The 12,537-nt window shown below is 36.1% G+C and overlaps 2 protein-coding genes across 2 annotated transcripts; one reads left to right on the plus strand and one right to left on the minus strand.

Annotated features, from left to right (window-relative positions):
- The first annotated feature begins 605 nt into the window (after positions 1-605).
- LOC114530069 (alkaline phosphatase-like) lies at positions 606-8,437 on the plus strand. The gene is made up of 9 exons (XM_028551655.1): positions 606-913; positions 2,914-3,054; positions 3,377-3,577; positions 4,206-4,427; positions 4,687-4,929; positions 5,280-5,423; positions 6,329-6,436; positions 6,640-6,912; positions 7,720-8,437. Exons 1-9 carry the CDS (start codon positions 859-861, stop codon positions 7,947-7,949), a joined length of 1,617 nt encoding a protein of 538 aa, XP_028407456.1. The 5' UTR covers positions 606-858; the 3' UTR covers positions 7,950-8,437.
- A 1,613-nt stretch (positions 8,438-10,050) lies between these two features.
- LOC114530038 (trace amine-associated receptor 5-like) lies at positions 10,051-11,160 on the minus strand. Its single transcript, XM_028551619.1, has one exon. The coding sequence runs from the start codon at positions 11,158-11,160 to the stop codon at positions 10,051-10,053; it is 1,110 nt and encodes a 369-aa protein (XP_028407420.1).
- Positions 11,161-12,537: the final 1,377 nt, after the last annotated feature.

The following is a 12,537-nucleotide window of genomic DNA, read 5'->3' on the forward strand; positions in this document are numbered from 1 at the left end:
TGTCTCGTTGTTTTACTTTGGATAATTTCAAGTCTAATCAGGGCCGTAGCTAGAAGCTTAATTGGGGGGGTGCATATTCATATATTCGTCTTATGCCCGAATGATTTCTTTTGTATGCTATTGTTCCTATGGTATATAAACATGAATATATGAATATACACCCCCCCAATTAAGCGGTCTAGCTACGGCCCTGAGTCTAATAGCATGCATTCAGCTTCATGTTACTATGCCAAACCTGCACGGAGAGTATTTTATAAAGGGAATAAATATGATAAAGTTGGTTCCCGTCTCACCAGCTAGACCACGAAAATTTGGGTCATTTAATAATTTAATTGATATCTAGGCGCGCATAAATTATTGCCATTCGAGCCCTGCGATCGTTTGGGAGCGCTCGTATTACTTGGAAATGCGCATGCTCTACGCCTTACCCTATCAAATTCCCTTCGTTTTAGCGTTTACGCGTGGATGGACAAAAACGACTCGAATACGCTTCGTGTGGACGCGAATTTTTTTAAAAACGGTAAAAAAAATTTAAAAATTTCCGGATACGTGTGGACAGGGTCTTTGTCAATTTCAGACAGTTGTGATACCAAATTTGATGCGAAATTGTTGGAAGACACTACCACACTACCCTTTGGGTATCCAAGAACATCATGCTGCTCAAACCTTTCCAAGACACGCTGTGACATTTCCGCCATAAATCAACATTGAGTATAGATTATGAAATTGTGAAGTTGATTTCGACACATCGGAAGTATACGTATCAAAGTGGAAACAGCCTGAGTATAAGGCGCAAATCATCTTTAAGGTATCATTTTTAGAAGGAACACCAACGCGAAAAGTTCTGAAGTGCGTGAGATGATTGAGATGCGTGAGATGATTTGGTTGGTCTGCTTCCTAATTGCGATTAAATGTAAGTTAACAAATTTCAGTTAGGTTTCGGATCAGATTCTCTCGTACATGTATTTTCGTAAACACCCGTTATAGTAACATTTTTGGTGCTGGTGGTGCTGGTGGTGTATATATATGCATGTTGCATATATGTTGCAGGGATCGTGATTGCATACAATTACTCATTCCATTTCCGTTCAAATAGTTCTTTATTGACTCTCAAAGCACTGAATAAGCGTACAGTACTTGGTTAGTTTTTCTTAACTTGAAATGCAAGATTCGGTGGAATGGAAAGACGTAACGATGTCTATAATAAAGTACAATTGCTATAAGCAATCTGAAATAAGCTCGCGTTACCCTTTAACAGATGCGCCCTAAATAATTGAATAAATATTTCAGAAAAATATTTATTTTTAAAACTATCCCTACAATTTCTTTCCATTATACTCGTAGCTATATCGATGAAATAACAAATGCCTAAATAGACAAAACGCTTCTCGACGTTTCGACGTGAGAGCCCTCAGGTCGAAACATCGAGAAGTGTTTTGTCTATTTAGGCATTTGTTATACCATGCACAGTTGATGCTAAGTTGTTTGAAGACGCTGCTACGCTATTCCTTGGTTTTATTAGAACTTATCTATATCGATTAAATAGTATACATAACAAGTTTCTTTGCTACAGTAACTATGATTGAAGCTTTACTGCATGCCTTTTATGAGATATGATGAAGATATCTGACAGACTTTTCAGTTAAAATAACTAGATCAGTCAATGCATGTATATCCTCATTTTTATATAATTTATCGGATCATATCATCACTGCGAAATATTTGGACTGCATGGGGAGCTATGTATATGAGATGTTTTCGCAATTAACGTTCTTGAAATGCTATAATATTATAATATTAATTACTAAAATATGTCTCTATCGATAATTCTAGTATATTTGCAGAAGTGCCTGATGTTATTTTAAATAAAGCATGCACGATATCATATTAAAACACCGTTTACCTCGAAATAGCCACGTTTTCTAATTGCCTAAAACTATAATATGAAGTTTCTCTTATCGTTGCATCAAAAAAGTGATGAAAACGGATGCTACCGCAAAAAAAACACTTACTACATCAAAACAAGTGGGCAAGCAAAGCTAAGAAGAATAATTACTCTGATATCTAAAAAACTTTAATTTAGATGCAAATGAAGATCGCGACATGAGGTTGGAGTTCACTTCTTATTTCCGTCTTCCGATTGTGTCTCAACTTCCTACTAACGATTTAATTCCTGATCATTTTTTAAAATTAAACCAGTTTACCAAAATCAATGCTTTAAACATGATGCCCATGCTAAGTACCGCGCACAGAGCTATACGACATTTTCTAAAACTTCACTAATTATTGCATGACCAGAAATTATAACCTAGCGCTAAAAAAAATTAATCAAGCTTAGTTTAAGTAGCCCGCACTAAACCGCTGGTTTCACAAAGTGAAAGTAAAGTCGAAGTTGCCCTTGACTAAACTATATACGCTCGAGTTTCGTTTTCATTAATTTTATGATCAGCTGATCTGGAAACAAATACCAAAGTCTCAGCATGCGAGTAAAACATACATGTATTATTTATTCAAAACAGACACTGGCCTGGATTATTCTAGACCTATCTGCATATTCCTTGGTTCCAAAATTGCAATTATGATAGTTATATGAGTTAAAATGAAAAAAGAAAAATTTGTGCAGTTTTTTTTCTGCTCGTCCTCTCTGTTTGTTATGATACATTATAATTTTATTATAACTAAACATATTAGTGCCGATGTATGTCAACAATCTTTCTTGTATGCAATAATGCAAGTTAACTGTCTCGAATAAGCTCATAGTTGTTACAGTTCGCTTGCACCAATACCTTTTAAAATATCCATTATCTTATAAGTATTAGACCTCTCCCCCCTGTGTTATGTGTTAAAGTCTTCTGCTCGGTCAACACCCAACGTTATTCCGCGGATATAAATAGAGGTCGATTTCAATTACAGTTATTTCCTGTACTCCCGCAAACAAAATCTACAGCGATCAGGTGAACAATCAGTGGTTCAAGGATGGAAATGATTTAACCAGGAAGAATTTGAATCTAAAACCGAATACAAAGCCTGCTAAGAATGTAATACTCTTCTTAGGTATGAGAATTTAAATTATTTTGTGCCTCGGATCAAAATGCCGTGCATGATGCGACTATATATAGCAATGCTTTAACCGATGACATTGTTCATAATGCTTTGATGTTAACAGTTTTGGCCAGAAATACAAGTAGTTAAGTTATTGAGACGCAAATATCCATAGAAGCAAGCATGTATGTGTATTATGTACATATGCATAAACGACTATTATTTGTGCCTTGGCCATACATTAACCACGCCCTCGGCCATTTCAACTTTTGCTACATGTTTCAATTATGTCGGGTGTGGATATTCATATTTATTCGGTTTAAACTAACATAAGGTGACGGTATGGGAATCAGTACAACAACAGCGGCGAGAATTTTTGAAGGTCAAAGTCGAGGTGAACAGGGGGAACAGAATGTTATGGATTGGGAAAAATGGCCGTATACGGCGATATCTAAGACCTACAATGTAGATGCCCAGATTCCTGATTCAGCTGGTACTGCCACAGCTTTTGGTTGCGGTGTGAAAACTGATGAAGGTTAGCTTGCTTTAGGTCTGTCTGTTCACACGATCCAATTTTGTTAGACTCAATTCAATTCTGATGTATAGTTTATTGTCTATTGTCTTGGAATGTACATCAGCAGCAAATCCACTGAAGCCAATCCACTGTAGCTTCATCAATAGCCGACTTATTCCATACATCAGAAGTGAATTGGATCCAACAAAATTTGATCGTGTGAGCAGACCTTTTAACTGCTTTGCCGCCGATGTTCACGGTTCACATGGGTATTTAAAATTCGATAATCTCTAGTCACTTCCCACTTATTGTTATTAGGAGGTGATTGAGACTTTTTAGGGGGCTATCAAATTAATCAGGTATACACTGGCAAATCTGACATCTGTTTTATATCCGTAAATAGCAGGCAATTTTGTATAAAACAAGGAAAACACGAAAAACATAATAATTTAGGCTAATGGAAAAAAAATAAAATATTTTTTTTACCTAAAATTTTATAATAGTTTTTCAAAATTATTTTATAGGAACTGTATATGGCAATGAATTGCTTTAAATTGAAAATGCTTAAAAATACATAATGTATCGTGAGTCAAAATGGCATCGCTATTCCTGAATTCGATATTTTGTATTTTTTTGAATATATTTTCAGGCCTTCTAGGTCTAAACGAAAAAGCGATATTTGGAGACTGCAATAGTGCTAAGGGAAACGAAGTCCTTTCGATTTTAACTTATGCGGAAATGGCGGGAATGAGTACCGGATTGATCACGGATACTCGTATTACCCATGCAACACCGGGAGCGTTCTACAGTCATACGCCATCGCGCAGATGGGAAAATGATCAAGCAGCACAAGGGGACTGTGCCGACATATGTAAGTATGAAGCATGTACCGGTTCTACTTTCCTATATCTTCTCTATTATTTTTGTTATCTTCAGCACATATACGCGCTGTTGTCTGATATTGATAAAGCACTGCATTGGCTCTAGTTGCTTGCAGCCCATATAGATTGCCGTTTTTTTAACAGACTATATAAAACATTCACCAAGAATAGAAATAATAATAGAATAATAGAAATGACTAGACGAAGTTAGGTGATGAAATAAGTCATGTTACCATTATTTTTTCAAAGCAAAACAATTGATAGACTATCCCTACGGTGATGGTATCGAAGTCGTCCTTGGCGGTGGTTGGAGAAGTTTTTACAAATGTGAAACAGTAGCGCCCGATGGCCAGCTGCTAAACGACTCAAATTGCCGCTTGGATGGAAAAGATCTAACGAAGGAATGGGTGGAAAAGTATAACAATTCTGCCTATGTTACTAACAGAACCCAACTGAAGAATGTTGATACGGAAAAAGTTGATCATTTACTTGGTGAGCGTTTGGTTCGGTTCCTCGCCTCTGAAACCTAGTAGGAAACTTCAAGTCCTATTGTTTTACGAAATCAGCTTCTTTAGCTTATTAATTCCCCATTAGAACCTAATTTTAGAACCAATAAACCTTCCTGATACGAGTTTGCACCTTGAATTCTTTTAGTTAATCGAGTAGTTTTTTTTTAAAGACTGTGCAGGTTCACAGGCTAAACTTTCATGGTGGCACATATAACCGCAAGAATTCTGAATTAATTCTATTTACCGAATGCTTTGCTACCTTTATTCGTGCTTCATTTTACACATTTTTACTCCTTTTTACTCATTACTGTTCACATGTCTCTTTATGGCCAGGATTGTTTTCATCCAGCGGTATGACATATAATATTCTTCGGGAGAAAATGAACAGAACTTTTGAACCAACCATGGTGGAAATGGTTGAAAAAGCTTTACAAATTTTAAAGAAGAACCCAAAAGGATTCTTTCTTCTTGTCGAAGGTAACAAATACATTGTTATACAAAAATATGTATTAGTTATAGTCATTTAAACGAGGTTAGAGCATTCAGAGTTTTTTCTTCAAGCCAACTTTCTGCCAATGTTATTATTGCATGTAAATTGCTAATTACGAAGACAAAACAGATTTTTATGTGTATCGAAACTATTGATTTTATTTATATAGCAATGGCTTGTAAAAATGCATGAAAATTCGGCCTTATAATTTAGACCTGATTCCAACAAATTTTAAACGGTAAACTGATTTGTAAAGCTGAGTTACTAACTTCTTATTAACCTCGCTTGCTCGGTCTTTACCGAGAAATATCGGACTGAGGTCTTTCTCTACGGACCGAGCCCGTAAAAGTTTATTATATGACATAAGGCATGTATTTGCACTTGAAACACACAAAAAAAAGAATTTGTATTAGTAGCCTATTACGCATTTGATAAAAACAAAAACAAAATATTGGATTATTTAGTTTACCTAAACTGTCTGGAGACGTCTTATTTATTTCAAAAGCAATTAAATTTTCTCTTGAGCATTTATTTTTGCCTTTTTCATTCAGAATTTCTCTGTTTTTCATCTCGTAAAGGATCGGCGGTAACACTGCTCCCTTAGGAGAAAGTGCCAGTCCGTTACGGGAAAGTAATGGACCTCTGAAAATTCTTCTCGGGTAGTGTCGCAACTCCTCGTAAGAATGATTTTCATTGGCTGAACTTCACAATACATTTCTGTTTCAACCAATAGCATAGCTTCGTTCTTTAGAAAGCATGGAAAAGCATTCTCCAATTGGACGAAAGCTTTCGATAGCTGCGACATGTCCCTTCTTCTCACCCAATCACTGAGCTCCATTTCACCGGAAGTGACGCTTACCATATAATATAATAAAAACTAATATATTCTCAGGCGGGGAAATCGACTGGGCACACCATGCTGGATTGGCTAAAATTTCCCTCTCACAAACCGTTGTTTTTGCAAATGCTGTGAAGAAGGCGAAAGAATTAACAGAAGTCGGTTAGTATGAGAATGAACATCTAATGCAAACTAGTCACCCGATATGCATCACCTACGTTTTCTGTCGATGGAAAATCAAGCGGAATTTATACCCTTCAGATATAACATTAATTTTGTAAAATATGGATGCACGCGTAATCTTATTACTAGATAGAGAGGAATTGAGGCTAGACATTCACAATTTTCCGTTCCTTACATATTAGATAAAACCTTGATGATCGTGACCGCTGACCACTCACATTCATTCGTCATGTACGGCAAGGCAATCCGTGGTAACCCAATCCTTGGTTTTCAAACTAGAAATTTCCCGGATGGCAAACCGGGCCTGACCCTGGCCTACTCTGACGGCCCTGGCGGGTTGAAATTCGCAAATCAGTCCCGAGAAAATCTTACTGGGGCCGATTATAACGCAACCGAATTTCTCCAACAAGCACTGATTTATGGAAGTAAAGAGAGCCATGCAGGGGAAGATGTTGGTAGGTATAGAGCACATGCAGCTAAAGTCACTTCATGGCTATAAAATTATATAAGTGGGGAGAGCGCAGGGAAAGTAAACAAAATAGTGAATATTGTTAAACCACGCCATCTCAAAAACACAATACACGGGCAATTTTTCTATTCCCCTACTTTAAAAAACAACGTTTTCCCTTGCTGCGTAGACAGAGTGGCGTAGCCAGCCTGACGATTTTGTTCCGCTATGTAAATTTGGAGTTATTATAATTATTTATATCTTTAGAAATTCATTGTTTTCGCAGTCAATGAACACCAAAATATTAGCATAATAGGACAAATTGTCAGGCTGGCTACGCTACTGCGTAGACATCGTCTCAGGATTGGTTTTAGTAATCGTAAAATGTCGAAGTGATCGTATGATCGTTTCAGACGCCGTGCTTAGAAGGTATATACTTATGGAATAAAGCATGAATTTACGCGTGAAATAAACAAGAATGACGTATACATGAGTTGATTTCGTATTAATTGCGTGCATGCTAGGCATTTAAAAAAAAAAAATTTTCGCATCATCTTTTTAAACTAAAAGCTAATATTATACTATTCATTCTTTTTGCATTCTTTCGCGATACTTGAAATTTTTTTGCCGGGCATGGGAAGAAATGAGCCATGCAACAAGTTAATGGGAACCATTAACCAAGGAAATAAATAGAGAGCAACTTGGACAGTGATTTTAATAATTGTATGTCTTTATATATATTTTTTACATAAAAACGCCAAACGTTCAGGCAAAAACTGCGCTGTTTTTATTGCTATTTTCTTTACATTTTAAGGCATCTATGCAACTGGACCGTTCGCCCATCTCTTCCATGGCGTGGTTGAACAGAACTACATATTCCATGTTATGGACCATGCCTTGTGTCTTACTCAAAGCAAACAGAAATTCTGCACCAAGCCCCCTGACCGCGGTGGCCCACCTTCCGACTCTGCAGACGAGAGGCTTCTGTTCAGTGCATATTTTTTATTAATGGCTTTGCTAATTTCTCATGCTATCGTCTATTAATTTAATCTGAACATTTGAAGAACAATTTTTTCAAGAATATATAGTAGTATTAATGTTGTATGCAATCAATAATTCACGGAGGACAGGGGACTGAACACCCCACTATAATTATTATATTTACTATAAACAACCATTAGATGTGAATTATAATCATTGGTAATAAGAAGTATTGATCGCTCTTATTTGTTAAAGTATGCAAACATTTGAATAATACGTGAATTTAAATAAAGTCCTGTGCTAGCTTGTGCGAATTAAAAAACTTGGGCAAAACGAATATTTGGGACATGAAAATTCTACAACTGAATACTAAATATCATAATCTTACTTTTGTGTTGATTTTGTAAATTTTCATCGCGTTTTAGGCGAGTTATCGCAATATTTCAACAAATAAATGTCTCACTCAATCTCAAAGATGCATTGTGGAAAGTATGATGCAATGCCTTATCTTTGTAGCGTTGTATCTTCGTTTCTTTTCAGCCAAAAGCGACTGTTCGCCCACCATTTTGTTTATAAAATTCTGCTCTATTTTTGTACTAAATATCATACGCCAGAAGTACATATTTTTCCTTAAATGTGGGAATTTGCGCAAACACTCGGTCGGGCGGAAATCTCCTTCGGGCGTCTTTCGGGCGTCTTTCGGGCTGTATGTTTTGATATGTGTATCCCAGTGAACTCTAATAAGACTGGAACGATAACTCAACAATAAAGACTAGTCATTGGATGAAGCCCACTTGAAGCCGATTTGAATATAATTTGCTGATTAAGGCGGGAGCCGCGCGAGCAAATCAAGCCTTCAAAAGAACTGGGGAGAGTGAGAATTCCGTAAAAATCGTATTTTTTGGCAGAAAAGTGCAATTTTTATTTGACCACTTCAACTTTAAACAACGAATTTACCCTTTTTCGATAGACCGAAGTAATCCGCGTCATCTTACTGTAAAAACCGGCGAGGTACCAGCTTTGTATTGAAATATTTAAAGAATTTGAACGGGCCGAAAAAAAACTTCGCCTTCAACTCGCAAAAAAAATAGGTTTGCACCTTTTCACGTTCATAAAACTTGTTTTTTAGTAAAATCTAAGTGTCAATGCTTGTTTTAAGCTCTTCTTCATGATCAGATGAGATGGATTTGTGTATAAAAATCGGCGTTGTTTTGGTGGTGTTATTTTAACTCTTGGCCTTCATGGCGGCCATCAGTGCTGGCTTCAAAGATGGCGGCCAAGTTATCGTTCCAGTCTTTTTAGAGTTCACTGGTGTATCCTAGGAAACCAGATGCCCCGGAAATCGATTTTACCGGTAAAAATCATTCAGACGACGTATGTTAGTTGATTTTCAGCCAAACGTGTGACTGTTCTTCGCAATTTTTAACGATGCGGTCGCATGTAATTTTGGGATTATGTTCAATCCGGACGGCGATAGTTATGAATTGCAAAAACAAATACATCAGATGAAAGATCATACTTTAAGCTTTCAAATGAAACCTTCTGAGTATTCATAGGGTAAATACTTGCTAAGATAACCTAGTGTAAACAGAACGTCCGGAAAATGGTAGAACCTCGAGTACAGAAAAGAGTTAAACTATTTTCATCGAAATATTTCAGCTTAGTTATTCAATAAATAGATATAATTCTGTTTTACATTTTGAACTTATCCACGATACTTCAACAATTATAGATTTTATGTATTACACGGCGATTTGTTCATTCTTTTGTAATTTTTGTAAGTTCCAACACAGAGGACATCTGCTTTAATACCTCAAAAAATTACTTGACCAGCATCCCCGCCCTACTTATTCTTTTTACTATATATTTTTTGTAACTGAGCCTTTTCAAATTTTTGTATGAACAATGCTTTGTACATGCTGGCTTATAATTATAATAATTCGTAATTGCAGCTTCGCGTTCATGCACGCTTTATCTACAATCTATACTAAAGTAAGTCAAGTTAAGCTTTTGCGACATGATAATAAATTATTATATTACATGTGTTAAAATTATATACAGAATATGTATTGGAAGTCTTATTTTGTACAAGAATTTGCTTCCTGTCTTACTTATGTTGAAATTTCAGATAAGGACCACCTCATGATTACTTCATGTAACTGTTTTATATAGTTGTCGTGGACGTCGATGATCGCATTTCTGTTGATGGCTGTTGTCTTCTTCCGTCTTGTCGACGGAAAAGTTGTCTGAAAGCTTCTCTGTATGTTTCGTCGAGACACACGTAGATTATTGGATTGCACAAACTGTTAAATAATGGAAGTGTGCTGGCTATAAAAACGAATATGATTAATCTGGACCAGTAACTTAATGAAGTGCTATCCCATTCAACAATATTTGGATAGTAATAAAACATCAATGTCCAAGTAAACCAAGGACCCCAGCAAAATATAAAAGATCCAACGACAACCAGCAGCATTTTGATCACTTTCATATCTCGACGTAATGCATTTCTTTGACGATGATTGATGACTGTTTGACCCAGTTCCCCCCTCTCTAGCCTTTTGTTTCGTTTATGAGCGACGAGAAAAATGAAAGCGTACATAATCAGGATGACTACAGCAGGTAGAAAAAAAGCAATTATTGTTAGCATAAGATAATATGTTGCGGATTTTTCGAAGTCAGTGTGAAGATTGCAAGAGCCAGACCCGGTGTCCATGATTCCATAACTTCTTGACTGAGGTGTGGCAGAGTAGGAGGCGAAAGCAGCCGAGATAAGAACAATGACGGAAATGATCCTCGTTGATCTGGAAGTGGTCATTCGTGATTTGTACAAAAGTGGTCCGCTGATTTTGAGATACCGATCAAAACTGATAAATGTCAGCGAATAAATAGATGTTGTTAGCGCAAAGGTGTCTATCCACAACATGAAACGACAAAGATGAACCGACATACTACTTTCACTCCTCTCAAATTCAACGCCTAATTGATAAGCGAGGAATGGAGCCACAAACAACCCAACGAGTAGATCAGCGACAGCCAGTAAAACAATAAAGTACTTATTCGGTTGATGAAGACATTTTTCTTTCCATGTCACAAATATCACCAAAGAATTTCCAAGAATTGTGAAGACAGCGATCAAAATTGTTAAGAGTTGTTGTACGAAATCTAACCGTTTCCAAAATTCATCCCTTTCAATCATCCAGTCATCAGCTGTTGACATATTTGCTAGATTTGTAGGATTACTTACAGCAGTTGTGTTGTTTGTCAACTCCATTACGGATTGCAGATCTTAACCCTGGGAAATGAGTAGTATATATTCATGTATGCCGAAACGCATGCGGAAAATTCACTGTTGAAGGGAAAATTATAATATTCAATACGCAAAAAATAAGAATGAAAAGATGGATAAAAATCAAGATATGGATCTTATATTTTCAATTACGAACTCTGCATTCGTTCTCTCAAATTTTAGTGCTCATATTGATTTAAAACAAGCATTTTCGTGATCTGACTATGTGGAAATCTTATTCATTCATCAATAGATTAAATTTAAAAACTATATATTTTTATAACTATAATGATGTTTGCAGGTAAACCGAACTACAAATTCAATGCTGACATGTCACATTAGACATAAACAATGATTTATGATCAGAAATAAGAGAGTAATGAGTCCCAGACCCAAAAAACTTTCATCACGTACCCTTTTAAATATAGTCGAAACTTTTACGCCGGATGTAACGTACCCGATGAACACCGTAGTATAATTAAAGTGTTTTTTTTCTACCTTAATATTCATTTTTAGTAAACTTGAAAGACTTTACATCATTTTTAAACTTAACTAAACAACACATGCTTAACTTTAAATACAGAAAAACCCCAAGGGTTGCCCGTTTAGTATTTTCAGGTGTGGTTTCATCTATAATTACACTAATTTCCTCTTCACTAAATTCGGCAATTTTTTTGTTTGTTTCCGCCATTTTGCATTTTTGCTAGTGCAATAAATCCTATCACGGCACTGCCGTGAGGTTGTTGCTATATAACATTCACTCACGTGGTACAAATCGACCAATCAGAGTGTAAGTTTACAAAACATGAATATTAATATAAAATATAATATGAAATATTATACCTCAAATTCAAATTGTCCAATGAGAAAGCTAGATTTCTGCCACGTACATCATGAATTTGTTCTCCGTATCGCGCTAACGTCATCCGTATTCGCTGCAGCGGCTGATTTTTTCATATATTTACTGGTAAATATTAATTTGCGGAAAAACGCGTGGTATAAAGAAAATGGCGGGAATAGTGTTGTTGTTTGTTTGAAATCAAGAAATTAACGATTATGACGAAAAAATTATCCGTATTCTCGACAAAAGACATACAAAAAACCCGAAAATGTTTACTAAAGTTAAAATACGTTATATACACAACTTGTTATACCTGGCGTATCGTAATTTTCTATTTTCTGACTTCTTTTTTCGACTAACTTTTACACAACCTTCACTACCCGGTTCTCTTTCTTACAAATGTAGAAGTTCATTTGAACTGTTCTCAAGATGTTTCGGATCGTATAAGGCCATTGGATATCGTTGTTTTGCGCATGTGCGTGCATGACCAATTATCAATCAGATAAGATAAGGTTTTGATA

This window comes from Dendronephthya gigantea, unplaced genomic scaffold (assembly GCF_004324835.1).
Source record: "Dendronephthya gigantea isolate DGI-Jeju-01 unplaced genomic scaffold, DenGig_1.0 000059F, whole genome shotgun sequence".
In the NCBI taxonomy this organism is placed as follows: Eukaryota; Metazoa; Cnidaria; class Anthozoa; order Malacalcyonacea; family Nephtheidae; genus Dendronephthya; species Dendronephthya gigantea.